Source organism: Rhagoletis pomonella, unplaced genomic scaffold (genome assembly GCF_013731165.1).
Source record: "Rhagoletis pomonella isolate Grant_MI unplaced genomic scaffold, Rhpom_1.0 Rhpom_scaffold_00004, whole genome shotgun sequence".
In the NCBI taxonomy this organism is placed as follows: Eukaryota; Metazoa; Arthropoda; class Insecta; order Diptera; family Tephritidae; genus Rhagoletis; species Rhagoletis pomonella.
Window position 1 is genome coordinate 48053897 of NW_023458558.1, and position 15521 is coordinate 48069417.

Genomic DNA, 15521 nt, shown 5'->3' on the forward strand with positions numbered 1-15521 from the left:
TAAAGAAATTTTATCAAGTTTTTTATCAAATAAAAGCTCTCTTCGCATTCTGTGTCAATATTTATAAAACAAAAAGCTCTGCGATTTCTACATGAGTGGAACTGTTTTCATTGTCACATATCGATTGCTGAGTGGAAGATCGACCTATCTCGACAGCCAGCTCGAAAACGCTCTATCTCAAAAAACTTTTCAAGAACGTCCTATTTCAGAATTCATTTCAAAAACACCCTATCTCAGCTGCCGATTCAAAAACGCCCTATATCGGCACATTTTCAATACATTTTGAAGTGAGATAGGGCGTTTTTGAACCGCATTCTGAGATAGGTTGTTTTTTAATAAAATTCTGAAATAGGGCGTTCTTGAAAAGTTTTTTGAGGTAGGGCGTTTTCGAAATGGCTGCCGAGATACGTCGATCTTCCACTCAGCAGTCGATATGAAAAATATGAATTTAAAAGCAGAAAGGCTTCCCTGCAGAAAAAAATTACCAATTGATAGAAAATAACCCACTTGTAGTTAGCTTTTTTGCGGGATTTCTATAAAATATATAACCTGTAGTTAGCTGCAAAAAGCTAACTTGAAACTAGTTGACAAGTAATGTAGGAGTAAAGCTCGAGATTGTTTTCTTTAAACCCGTTTCTATTTAAATATACTACACTTCGCAAATACATTTTCGAATTGAGTACAAATAAAAGGAAGATCGAAATTTCATATTATCATTTTGAAGTTATGTCTGACGGAGTTCGAATATGGGACCACATACAGCAGAATATGGAAACAAATATGAATTGTAATAAAATAAATAAAGTAAATAAAAATAAAAAAAATATTTTGTGTTTCCTATTGATATCTTATGTCCAAAAGTAGTTAGTCACAAGTTAGTTACATCAAATGCAGAGGTAACCACCCTTGACTACATCTAAAGCAGAGGTAAACCACCCTTGATTATTTAGCGGCCATCGCCATAGAAATATAGTTAGCTTTCTAATCAACTTAATGTTAGCTTATAGTTAGATACATTTCCTGCAGGGTTTTGACTGCCGTAGCCGAGTAGGTAAAGATGTCGACTATAATTCCGTGTGTCTCAGGTTCAAATGCCGGCACATGGAGTATTTAATTGTTAAGGCCTGTATGCAGCTCTCAAGAAAAGCAAAAACTCCATATAAAATGACGTACAAGAAATGGCTAAGAAATTTTCTTGAGTCAAATTTCCTTGAGGCAGTACGCAGTTCTTAAGAAATTTACTACGCTTTCTACTACGGTTTTCTTAAGTTTTTTGTGAAAAAAGAGCACAAGGCAACCCAGGTTTGCAACAGAAATATATGCCCGTTCCCATGATACAAAAAACAAGGTAGTTCCATTGTCACTTTTTTCGTCGCCATATTAACAACCTGACAATTAAGCAGATTGTGACATTTCGTGCTACCATACCCAATATCTAAAATCCTTCAAATTTTCTTATTAATGTTTTGTCGATTTAAAAATATTTTGTTCTTAAGCATAGCATAATAAGAAATATACAAGAAATAAGTGTGAAATTCCACAACATTTCCTTGAAACATTTTTGCAACATGAAGCTAGCAACACAATTTTCATGACATTTTTAAATACACATGTATATTTTAAATTGTGTGAAAGCTGACAGTTTATAGAATTCAGTAGCGACGAAAACAAAGGGGGGTTAAGTGGTTAAACCTTATCCAAGCCGAGCATAAAACTTGCGACGCAATTTCGGCTTATGTCTGTGGGTCTTGGCAAGAATGTAATCCCCGAAGGTTTAGCTTAAAATGGTTTTCGGGATACACCCTGTGATCATGTTACTTTCAAGAAGGTGTGGCGCCCGTTTTTCTGTACATATTTTCGTTGGAAAAATACCTTATCACAGTATTCTAGGTAAATGCTTCCAGAGGTATTTATGCGTCACCAGAATTTTAGTTTATTTGGCTTATACCGCTAGCTCTTTTCAACGGCTACGAGATTGTTTTCATATACCCCCCATTTTTCATAGGTTTGGGATTGATTTCATTTACCTCTATTCCTAGTTCTACGGTGGCACGCCGCATTTTCCAATAAACTCATATTTTTCCATGAGGTTGAGATTGACTTCATATACATATATCCATACAAAGTTCCAGGACTCTACCACAAATACTTCCACAATATGCACTATAAAAAATTCGATTTGTATGGGAGGTTCTACACGCCCTTTAGACATCGGTTTTGTTTTAGCCTATAACCATTATTGGAAAACTTGTGTCCGAAATTTCAAAAAAAAAGCTGGGCATTGTGACTCCTCAAGCGAAATGAACTAATGATTGCAAAAAATGAAATCAAACATCGTAGTTGACCAAAAAAGAATATTAGACTTCATTCTCTCAACTTCTCAGAATGTAGAAAAGCTAAGAAATATATAATAAGATAGGATATATTAAAACAGCCTCCAAAACATTTACTAAAGACACCCCTGGACTACACAAATCAGTTTTATTGAAAATTTGTTTTTATCTATTTATTTTATCCTTCAATTTTGGGTGTGTCAAAATTTCATGTGAAAACAATATGTGTTGCTAGAAAAATTTTACGGCCCATGGGTTCCAAAGTAAATTTGATTGCTGTTAAATGGACAAAGACAATATGTTTTAAATAACTCATCGAAATGTGTAATTTCAGTAATTTGTGTAAATGTATAATTTCAGAATTACATCAGAATCACGTATCCGATATAGAAAACTACATTGTGAAATAATGAGATGACATGAGGACACTAACATAATTTTAAAATATGTTCACTAAAATTGTATTAATATTAAAATAATGATGTGGCAAGTTGTTAAAGAATTTAATGTAAAATTTAACCGTTTTCAAGATAAGATATTGATTATTTTTAAAAGGTATATATTAATACAACTATTTTCTTTATAATCCCAAATTTAGGATATAAAATGTCCCACACCAAAAAACTTACAATTGGGTAATGCCGCTTCGAATTTTTCACAATTGAGCAATTGTCAAAAATCTGCTTTTTAATCAAAAAGTTGTTTATTGAAACTACGTTCTTTTTTGTATCATGCCCGTTCCATTATTTCTTGGGGAAAGAGTGAGGCAACAGGCTGTGGGGTATCAAAAATGTCAAAATTCCTTGGACACACGCGAAATAATGGCAAGTTTTTCTTGACCGTTTTCTTCAGAGCTGCATACAGGGCTTTAGAAACAAATTTTGTATACAGAATTTATACATTTAACGTGAAATTTCAATTTTTCAAAAGCATTTTCAATCTTGATAATTTATGAAGAAAAGAGCTTTTGATTTCTGTGCTAGAATACCAATTCTTGATAAACAATAAAAAATTGACAAATTATAAGGATTTTTAACTTATCAAGTGCACAGAATCGGGCTGAAAATATAAATTATTTGTAAAGAAATTTTATCAAGATTTTTATCAAATAAAAGCTCTCGTCGCATTCTGTGCATTCAATATGTATAAAATGAAATGCTCTACGATTTCCACAAGAGGGGACCTGATTTCCACATGAGTGGAACTGATTTCATTGTCACATATGAAAAATATGAATTCAAAATCAGAAAAGCTTTTGACTGCCGTAGCCGAGTAGGTAGAGATGTCGACTATAATTCCGTGTGTCCCACGTTCAAATGCCGGCATTGCAGTATTTAAATGATAAAAACAAATTTTTTAATAAATAAAATTTCAATGTCAATTTTTGATTTCTGTGCTAGAATTCCAATTCTTGATAAAAAAAATAAAAAAATAGACGAATTATAAAAGTTTTTTTATTTATCATTTTTATTTAGGTACACGTTAACGAAAGTTTCATATTTTGCTTGGATAAATAAATAGCAGACAATTTCTTTGATAGTGATACAATTTTTCTGAACAGCCATTCTAGAGACTTCAGTAAGCAACTTGCTCTATTAAACTATCTTTAGTTTATGTTTTTTCACAATTCGCACATCTCTACTAATTTTGTTTCAAATAAATACCGTATATTTTTCGATTTGACATAAATAGGACTCAAATTGATGACGTCCAGAACTTTATTCACATCATGTTTTTTAATGATTAGCTTACTCCGTTAATTTGAGCAAAAAGAAAATCCATTAATATTTGGAGAAAAATTAGAAGTTTTTGAAATCTTTATATTACATTTACATTGAGCCCAAATGCGTCATTTGGGCGAGAAACCTCAAATGCGAGGCCAAATCAAGCATTTCTCCATACAAATTCACATTTCCAGAATGACGCATTTCGACGCATTTACACAAAATCACGAAACAAATGCGTTCCAATTGCCGTACTATTTTATTGAACGCACTCAGAAACAAAAGTTCCACAAAAGCTTTGGTTTGTCTTTGACATTTGGAATTTTTCAAACACAAAACAAACACAACGAAATAAATAAATCTTTGAAATTTGTGTGTAAAAATTGTTAATTTATACAAGAGCTTTACACATTTTTAGTTTAATCAAAGAATAATTGCCTTTTTTTGTGTCCAAAAAGCGTTAACAATATAATAAATGTAGTGTTTGTTTACATACATTTTGTTTTTGTCTTCCCTTTTCATTTGATGAGAAGTCAAAGCAAATGCGGATCAAGCAGTGTAAACACCTTCAAATGACTGATTTCAAATCACGCATTTTGGTCCAATGTAAATGTAATATTAATTTTAATTTGATTTTTGATCTCGAAATGTCGGAATAAAACTGTCAGATTAGAAGCCGGTACTACGAAATTTAAACCTCATAATGGAACATCTATTGTCTAACGACCTGCATTGAAATTTTTTGATATGTACATTTCAACAATTGCTGTACAGGAATAGCTGGAACGTGTACCGATTTACAGTGAACACTACTTGAAGCTTAGTTAGAACACACGGCAAAAATATGCAAGGTAAATTTTTGCATTATGGAACACTTCTAATGCACGTACATTTTCGCAATCTCATTCTCTCATCTCCCTCCCGCGCCAAATATTTTGTTGTGGGTTGTCGAGCGTTCACTTTCTGTTTCTCTCTCACATGGCAAGGCATTTCCTTTTTTAGTGATGCCGTAAATAACTGTACTATTCGCGAATGTGAAAAATATGACATTCGAAACATCTTTACTAGTAACAATCCCCTGAAAAGAAGTAACATTATTTGGAATTTTAGAAAATGGGCGTGATGCTGCCCACATATGGTTACATAAGTTTATCTTATTATTTCTAACTGAACGTTCTATCGAAGATGTTTAAAATAGGGGTAAAAACACCCCTGTTTACCATGTAGCGCTAGTTTTCGGAAAGGCGAAAAACATACATATGTATATTTAATACTTGCGCCGGGTATTTAATGTTCGGCTCCGCCCGAACTTTGACTTTTTTACTTGTTTTTTTATAATCTTTCCTTTCAAAGTAAATTTTTTTTATAAGAAAATACCAATAGGAAAATGCCAAATAAATGATTAATACCCTCACTATAGTATTACACAACACTTAAGAATTGACTACATTTGAAAAAGAAACACTCGCTTTAATGGGTTCAGCGCCAAAGGCAACTAAAGTAATTTGTCGGTGTCACTCCGACGATAGTCGAGTCTACGTAACCGGAACGACCCAGATTTATATCTGGCCCAGGACCAGTGTTGCCAGAACTTTTTGGGCCGACCGGCTAGATTGGCAAAAAAAAAGCGGCTAAAAACGGCTAAAATGTTTAAGTGAAATTTCACATGCTTTATTTAAATAAATCGCAAGAAACGAAAGACTAGTTAACACCATTAATTTATATCGAGTGTATATTCCTCATCATCAAATGAATCACTATTGTATATATCAGCTGAATTCATTAATTTTAAGAGATCGTCATCTACAGTAAAATTATGGCAGCATTTTTCTTCACGTTTTAAACCGTATCTTATATATAAAATAGAGTTTAACGTTTTAACGCACATTGGATTTCTTTGCTTAGTTTTTATTATATTCATTGAACTAAATATTCGCTCTACTTCTGCATTACTTATAGGCAAAACAAGAAAACTAAAAACTAGGTTGCAAAGATCAGCAAAAGTGTTTTCTCCTAGAGCATTTCGAATTTGATAAACTTCGGCCCAAAATTTTACAGTTGAGTCTAAATTACTCCAGGTATGTAACGTTAACCGTTGCCATTGCATCTCTATAGATGTTATTTCGTCGTCATTATATTTGTGTTTTTGTTGCTGTAGTTGAACAAATACTTTTGGTTTAATTACTCTTAATGCATTTCCAATCGAAAAAAGTAAATTTTTTTTAGTGTGGCAATATTTGTAGGGAGGCGTTGGCGTAATTCCTTTATTAAAGTGATAATAAAATAGCGACCATTTTCTCGAATTATTTTCTCGGCTTCGTGGTCAAAAGCGTTTGTGCTTACTTTTGTTTTTAAATACTCTTCAAAACTGTGATAAAACTGAGGAAATGGAGCAAGGTATGGTTCCAACGGGAAGCATATAGGATCAAATGTGTCCGCGCTAATAACCACTAGGGAGCATAGATGCGAAAGTAAAACATTGAGTTCATTAAAAATCTTCATTGTGTCTGCATTATTGCTTTCGAACAACTTGTTTACTTTTTGCACCTGAAAATTAGGCAAATAGTAAAATCGGCTAAAAAACGGCTAACTTTTTTTTACAAACCGGCTAACAAATCGGCTGCCGGCTAGATCGAATTTTCTCCGGCTAGTTGCTATCAAAACCGGCTAAATCTAGCCGGAAAACGGCTAAAATGGCAACGCTGCCCAGGACTGTCCCTCCAGCAACTCTCCCCTTTCTCTGGGGAATTCGTATGCTGTTCCAACCACAACATTAGTCTGTGTCGCACCGATTCCAGTATTTTTTTGGAAACGTTCCATTCGAGGAGAGGGGGAGTGAGTAAGTGATCTGAAATTTTGTATTTATGACTTTTACTTTTCCCTCTATAAGCCCAACTGTTTTTTTTTATCAGTGGTCGCCATGACTTTTTTCCACCTGCCATATAGTCGAAACAATGTGCGGCGCAAGCAAAACAAACACAGTTTTAATAGTATTTTACCAGTTAAAGGTAATGGTGATGCAGAAGAAGTTTTGGTGGACGTTAGATATATGGTTGAACTGTTTTATGGAAATAAATAAATTTTGAAAAAATTCGAGTTGTGACGGTTTTTGATTTAGGGTGCGATATTATACGTTCGCACTTGCTTATAGAATTCTGCCAGCATGAATTAAACTTTGTAAACAGATGGCAACCTCCTTCTAAAATATTTTTTAAGTAAAGCTTTCTTAAACCCTAACACCTAAATTATAAAAATTCCTTTAGCGTATTTATTAAATCGGAATTTCTTCCGAAGCATCTATATTAGGGTGCTTTTTTTTCGCGGCTATTGTTTTTTTCTCTCCTACCTCGAAATTTTGTGGAAAACACCGTAAAAAAACTCCCTGAAAATTTAAACCCTCAATATTAACATTAAGTACTCCCACCAGCGAGGTAGTGCGGGTCAGAACCCAACTTTTTCATGAAATTCTCGTTTTTTTTCGAAACACTAAATCGCTAACATCGATATTTCTTGAGATATTGGGCTTTAAAGTTGAGGTAGTGTGGAATTTTCATGGACTATTAAGCTAAATTGTAGAAATTGTTGATCAACTTCAAAGTCCAATATCTCAAGAAATGTGGATATTAGCGATTTGGTGTTAAAATTTTCAGGGAGTTTTTTTTAGGTATTTTCCACAAAATTTTCGGTAATACCAAACAATTCTCAAGTAAAAGTAAACAACGCCTCAGAAACTTTAAAAGCACTGAAAATCATTAATACTTTCACAAATAGTTGCTAAAAAAATGCCGTTGATTTTTGATATGTTTTTTTTTTTGCTGATTGTGTTGGGTGTTTTCTTCCATACAAAAAAAAAATCGTTATATGGAAGAAAATGCAACTTCAAAATTTACACTTTGTTATGCTAAAATTGCCTAGAATATTTAACTGCATACTCGAAATATTTTGGAAAATCTGTTTATTATTATAATTATCCTTAATTTCTTTGAAATTTTCATAATTTGATTTACATGGCTTTTGTTGTTGGCTATAAAAAATCAACGAAAAATTTACCTTGAAAAATAGTTTGAATATCGTAAAAAAATCAATGCAAGATACTTCTGTGAGTCACTGTATATACATATATGGATGTATGAGCACATATAGCAATGCGACAGTATACAACAACTTGTGGTGCTAACCAATAAATCAATTCATATACGTGCTGCTATAATCTGCGATCACTTTTTTCGAGTTTAACCCATTAAAAATTAAAAATAATGATTAATATTTTTTAGTTCTATATTTTCGCTAAAAAGAAATTATTATGGTTTGATTTTTATTTTTCGATCCAGATCATTTTATTATTATTTTTAATTACTTTTAACTTATTTATATATTTTTTTATTTTTATTTTTATTTTTAAGTGGAAAAATTACAAAGTAATAATTATCGCTACGCGAAATAAGAAAAAGCAAATAATATGAATTTATTTTCGGCTTAAAATAAAAATCATAAAATAGTGAATGATTAAATTTTGATTTAAATTATTTTATGGTTTGTATGCATTTATTGATTTTTTTTTTTTTGTAATACGAAGTAGAACCTTTGAAATAAGATAAAAAGAAAGCGTCATATTGACATTTTAGCTCTTGTGCCGCATAAAATTTTAAGATTTTTGTTGAGATGTGTTATTATTGCAGTGTGCGATAACGCTGCACAGGCATCCCCTGAACTAATAAATGGATATTACCTCTTTGCCTCAGCACTCCTCACAGCGATCGGTATGTAAACAAACATCAAACATTTACGAGAGTGCTAAAACAAACATAAAATAATGCAACAAGAGAGAATATTTCGGTAGCTGAGTGCTACTGCATAGGAAAATATATATTTAATTAGGCGAGCCGTTAGTCGTCTTTGGTAAACGAGAATGAACAGATCGTGGCTGTTGAAAATGCTTTCAAGTGTAGTTCACGTAAACGCTAGTGTGTAATGCGTCTCGCCGTAGGCTATTTTTGGGACTATTTCTGGGATTTATGGAAAAATGTGTGGAAATTATGATAAACTATTAAACTGTGTAGAAATCAAAATTGGCATAATATCGATTGACGTTCAGATGTATGTATGCGTCGGAGTGAGGGTATTAATCTATCAATAGCATTGACATCGGATGAGTCGGTAGGCTAATTACATAATGGTGGATAGAATATATTAGATATCACTTTATTCTATACGAAATCCAAAATGCCAAAATCCGTACGAAACTCGCGTCGTAACAGCCGCGCCGGTTCCTCAAATTCGTCCTCCTCTCCCAGCAATCAACCGCGAAAGCGTGTCAAACGTTGTTGCCGTAACTTTGTCACATTTATGTGCACGCAAGTGGGCGTGGGCGCGTTGATAGTACTGTATGCCATCTTTGGCGCACTCTCCTTTATGCATATAGAGCGTGAATATATTGACGAGACGACAGCCTATGTCGCTGAGTTGCGGAATAATTGTGCGGAGAAAATGTGGAATATCACTGAAAAGTTCAACACTTTTGATCGCGCTGAATGGCAAAACAACACGGACGTAATATTGCGGCAATATCAAACAGAAATTGCTACGTTGATAAAAAATGGCTATGTGGGTCGAACGCCGGAGCAAATTTGGTCCTTTCCTGCGGCGTTGATGTTTTGTCTATCAGTGATTACAATGATCGGATATGGTAATATGGTGCCACGTACACCGTGGGGAAAAGGATTCACAGTTATCTACGCGACATTCGGTATACCACTCTATATACTCTACTTCCTGAACATGGGCAAAGTATTGGCGGGCTCATTCAAATTTCTCTATCGCAGCATGCACGAGTGTACGCAGGAGCGAACAGTATATGAATCTCGTCTAGATGCACTGGAAAATGGAAGCTTAAGCGGATATCAACGCAAGAAAATTATTGTACCATCAACAGCTTGCCTTTGGGTAATAATATCCTACATCCTTACCGGCACCGTTATGTTTGCGAATTGGGAAAAATGGTCCTTTCTCAACTCCTTCTACTTCTGCATGACTTCCCTGTGTAAAATTGGGTTTGGAGATTTCGTACCTGGAGCGTCATTGATCACTGCAGCTGATATTGATGCGGCAGCAGTGAAAATAAAAGAAGATGCTTCTGCCGATCCTGAAGAAATTTTTAATATGCAATTAATAACCGATCAAAATTCCAAATTAGCAATCAATTTCTTTTATATGCTTATCGGCATGGGCCTGGTATCAATGTGCTACAATTTGATGCGTGAGGCGGTACGCATGAAAATAAATGAGATCAAAGAGGATACGAAATTGTGCCTGGAAGATACGCGTATACGTTTTATGGGCTGCTGTGGGACGCGTGAATACTATGACGACGTTTACTACTAAAATATACCATTTAAAGACATACGATAATATTTATTTTGTGTGTTGAGTGGATGTAAAATCGACGAGTAAAGAGGAATGTGAATTTTTAATAATGTTTGGATTTTTTATCAACAAGAGGTACTTAAGTGGTCAAAGCCATTGACCACTAATATGAAATTAAATGTGTGTACAAATATAAATATTTACAATTGTGCGTTATTGCGGGAATGTTTTGATAATCGTTGTGCTTTTGAATCATTAATGTTTTTTTTTTTGCGTTAAACAAAATGTATATGGCAACTGAGTACAAATTCGGCAAAAAGGTGAGGATCGATTTTTCAACAATACTTTAAGTATAAATCCACAACTCAACATCTGCGGGTTGTTTTTCCTATATTAGACCTTGCCATACTTAATATAATATTATTAGCATAAAGAGATTGATATCCTAAAAAATAGCCTGTGGCGAAAAAAATTAAACAATACAGATCGGTGGTATTCAATGCAGACATTCATGGCTAAATAAAAGGAGAGCTCATTAAGAAAAATAAAATAGTATGTAGATATGTAAATGTTCCATTCAATCTTAAGCGTAGAACAATTATAAAATAAAATATGTATGTATGTATATTGCAAACATTACGCGAATATAATACCTTGTTACAAAATCAAGAAAATTGCACGAACATTTTAAGCGACAGATTGCAGGTCCTAAGCCTAGTCGAGTGTTGTTTTTGAAAATCCATTAAACATCTTGAAAATCTCCACTAATTCATAAACTATTCTTAGCTAAGGTTTTGCTAGCAGTTTTAATTTAAAATATGGGTTTAGTTAAAAATTTTAAAAGAAATAATAAGGTAAGCAATTTTTTTTTTTAACTTTTTTTAATATATTTTTTCTGATAAGCTGAACTATAAAAAAAAAACTCTTAAGCAAACATTTTTTAGTTGTTTAGCATAAAATTTTTTAAGTTGAATAACTCAGTCTGTTTTAACCCGATTTTTTATTAAACGTTCTCTTTGAATCAATTCAGGGCTAGTATGGTTGCTTTATGAAATAGTGCTTAAAACATCGCCAACGTTGAAAAAAGTGAACAAAATTGTGTGTGGCTTGGCGAGCACACACATTAGCGACGGGTCAATTTGTATGTCAGAAATTGATTGTAGACCCATGATTTCTTTGGCAAATTTGCTTAGAATTACACGTAGAATCCTCCTATGCTATATGCGCATAGTGAAAAAAAATGACCCGCCCTAACACACATATCCACTATAAAAGTTTAAAAATTGACATGAACATTAAATAAAAAGAAAAGTAGCCAAAACTGGTCAAAATGTCACTCACTTAACTTAATCAGCTGGCCACAAGTGTACATTATTCAAAATGTCTAAGTTTCTTCTTTCTTTAACCGGTGGGTGGGGGGCGTTTAAGTGCGCAAAGCTAAGCAAAACAGGGGTTTTAACCATAAGTGAAGATTTTGGGGGTGTGTGGAAAATTACATTTTTTGATTATTTGTTTCCCTATCAAGGCCTACAAGAAAATTAGCATCACTTCTCAGGTACAGTCATGGACAAAAGTGGCCGGCATTACAACATACTGAGACAAAAAATTTTAAAACAGGAAGAAAATCCAATAAATATATTTTTCTATAAAAATGTAAAGAAAGGTCTCATATCAAAGAAGAAATCAGCATATTTAATTTATTTAAACTAAATTTAAAATAATTCAATATATTAAGGCAACTCAGCTGGACAAAAGTATTTGGCATTTTTTATGACATTGAAACTAATTTTAGTATCCTTTTTTATTTTATTGCGTCCTGTAGTCTATTTTGCGTGAACTGCACCAAGTTTTAAATGACTTTTTCCGGACTTTTAGTTGATTTTTTGACGTAATATCCCAGTAGATAATTTCAGGAGTTAAAAGCCCTTCCGAAGGCCTTCCTGATAGTCAAGAGGCCTTCCACTTTACATTCCTTTCTCCTTTCTTTTTTGTATGGAGTGGCACAAATTGAATGGCTTCTTCTTTTGCTACCCATAGAAGGCCTTCCAGACGTTCTTCAGAAGGCCTTTTGGAGGACTTCTTTAAAAGTTGGTTGTTTAATTTATAAAAAGCATACATATGTACATCTTTGAAGTATTTGCTTAAGGTTTATATCAAACATGTATTATTGCAACTTAAAATGTTTATTGAAATTCATTTGTAATGCAGAATAATATAAATTTATGTATTCGTGTAAATTGTAAATAGATAAGCCCTTCTAAAACGCATACAAGGAAGTACTTTTTTCAGCCCTTCTTGGGTTACCCTCTTAGAATGGCTTCACTTAAGAAGGCCTACCTAAATTACCTTCTGGGATGCTTCTTTCGTCTCGTAAATGCTTGATTGGATTAAGATTGGGAGATTCAGGAGGTGTTCCAAGTACCTGAGGAACAGATCCAAAGTCACACAATTTCGACAGTTTGTTATAGATGAACGATTTGCAACAACAAATGGAATAGCCCAGTAGATAATTTCAGGAGTTAAAAGGCCTTCCAAAAGGCCTTCTTTAGACTTAATAGGCCTTCCACTCTGTATTCGTTGCTCCTTGCTTTTTTGTATGGAGTGGCACAAATTGAAGGCCCTTTGCTTTCGCTACCTATAGAAGGACTTCCAGAAGGGCTTTAGTGGAACACTGTAGATCTGCAATGTAAAATTTTTAAATTGCTAAAATTACTTCACACTAGCTAAACAGGAGCCTTTTTGAATAAAGTCTCATGGTTTGTTATGCTTGACGGTTAAAGATCTGAGCCCAAAGCGTCTTAATACTTTACTCATTACCTATCTCTCAAAGCCACGCAAAGCAAGTCAATTGAATGTGCGGCAACGACGAAATTTCTACAAATTAAATCTCTCAATCTAAGTACGTAGTATGTATTTCTAAATCACAGTTTCTTACAGGCCATCATTGAACATTTTTTGAAACTACAAAAAAGGGTCACAAACTTCGGGGTAATGCTAGGCGGCAGTACGGATCGTCTATGCACACCGAGCACGTCAGCTGGCCCATTTCGTATATTTGCCGTCACTGGTTTCCAAAATCGGGCAAATGATATTGTCTATTGTCCACCGATACGGCCGACGGGCAGCGAGAATGCGGAGGATTCCACGGCCGTTGTTTACTTTGGCGGTGACGTACAGGTATGTTAGGCAGTGTACTATAATTATGTATGTATTTGAAATTTTCGTAAAAAATACACTATGGATGTCGTTATCACAATCCAATATTCAATAGATATTCATTACTTTTCAACAACTTAAATCGAAAAAATTGCTTCTATATTGTTTAAGCAGCTCTCCTACCATAAAATAAATATTAAATAAATCGTCACTAGACCCGAATAAAGACGCGAGCTTTAAAGTTGACGGCGAAAAAGACGCATAAAAAAACTTTTGCGTCAAAGACTCTTAACATACTTCGCCGAAGTTTTTCATAAGCATCTTTTTTCGCAAAATTTTTTACGCGCCTTTTTTCGCCGTCAAAACACTAACGCGCCTTTATTCGTGTGTAGTGACGAATTGGGGTTGAAAACTACTTTTTTATTAGTAGTGTTTTTATTTTTTCTCTCTGACATCAGGATTTATTTTAAAGGACTTTGTAAATTCAAAGTGTTGATTGATTTCAAAAATTATTAAAAAAAAAAAATCAATGCAATGTAAAAAAAAATATGGGTACCAAATGCAAGAGGAAATTTTTTAGAACTTCACAAGGACGAATAGGTAATTTTTTAAGCTGATAAAGTTAGAAGGACGAAATTCGAGGATGTTATCGAGTTTACATATATAAGTCCTGAACATATAATTTTTTCAAAAAAAAATATTGCGAAATTTCAAGGATAAAATTTTAAAAGAACATTTTCAATACTTTCTTTCTTTCCTCTTTAATTTGATGCCCATACTTCTTCTCTAAGCACATTTCTCTAAATTTTTTAAATCATTTTTGAATTACTGACGTAGACGAGATATTTATAAAAAAATATTAATTTTTAATTAAAAAATGAAATATAGTCAATAGCGATCAGTGCAAATTACAAATCCCGAAAATCCCGGGCTTTTTGGGACCTTAAAAAGGCCGGGATCCCGGTATCCCCGGATCTCGGGAATAACATTCCTAGTATGCATAGACCATTACGATTTTTTTTTGTTTGCTTAATGTATCCTCTTCTTTCTCCATCTAGGACTTTCCGGAGAGCATGGAAACGAACAGAGACAGTCGCGGCTACATGAAATACAATTTGGAGAACTCCGCTATATTACTACGCGAAGCTTTTCCGCGCGCACACATCATTGTCATCCGGCCTGTAAGGTGATTAACCGTTTCTTAAAAAAAAATCATTCTATAGTGTATTTCGCTTTTATAATTACTACATACCGTTGAAGCAGCGCGTTGAGGCAACTTGTTTTTCTTATTCAATACACATGGGGCAACCGTTGATATAACCATTGCGGCAACCCCTCTGTAGTGTGTGCTATGTATGGTTACGGTGACCATCCGTCCTTATAAACACTTGCATTCTATTATTCTCTATTACGAATCGGTGTCGTCGAATGTAATCCGATAGTTAGTGTAGCTAATTTATGCTGCTTCACAATAAAATGTGAACAACAACCACATTCATTCACAGCAATACATCTCAGAACCCTATGACAATGCAATACGAATGATGAGTTAATCCGATAGGTGGCGCAGAAGTCGAGATATTAGAAAAACCTTTATATATATAGTCCAATTGGGTTCATATTTGGCACGTATATTAACTAAATGAAAAGGATAAATAAAAATAATAATTTTGCCGATAGATGGCGCACGAGTCGATGTATTTAGCAAACCAGTACTTATGGTCCGATTTCGTTCATATTTTGAAGCTTGCTTTAAAAATATCTCTTTTTACTATTAGCTTATTTCGCCCTAGTAATTTATTTATTTCATACGCCAGACGCCAAACGTCCTGTATTTCTTTTAATGTCCCGTATTCGGTATTTTGGCACCTTAACTGCTCATATAAATGACATGCCTATGAAACAGTTTTACTTTTAAAATCGGTTTTTTGCGTAGAAAAACTGG

The 15521-nt window shown here is 33.8% G+C and overlaps 2 protein-coding genes across 4 annotated transcripts in view; both read left to right on the forward strand.

Annotated features, from left to right (window-relative positions):
• LOC118737668 (UPF0565 protein C2orf69 homolog) overlaps nt 1-15521 on the forward strand; it is a 579466-nt gene that overhangs the window by 557273 nt on the left and 6672 nt on the right. For 2 of the 3 annotated variants that reach the window (XM_036468348.1, XM_036468347.1), the window contains exons 2-3: nt 13358-13597; nt 14635-14762. In XM_036468348.1, coding sequence (XP_036324241.1) covers nt 13412-13597; nt 14635-14762 — 314 coding nt within the window. In that variant the 5' untranslated portion in view covers nt 13358-13411. Of the gene's footprint in view, nt 1-12688; nt 13598-14634; nt 14763-15521 lie in introns of those variants that run through there. The other variant, XM_036468350.1, reaches the window with a different exon arrangement.
• Nucleotides 8825-11273, forward strand: LOC118737669 (potassium channel subfamily K member 1-like). The gene has a single exon (XM_036468351.1). The coding sequence runs from the start codon at nt 9281-9283 to the stop codon at nt 10436-10438; it is 1158 nt and encodes a 385-aa protein (XP_036324244.1). The 5' UTR covers nt 8825-9280; the 3' UTR covers nt 10439-11273.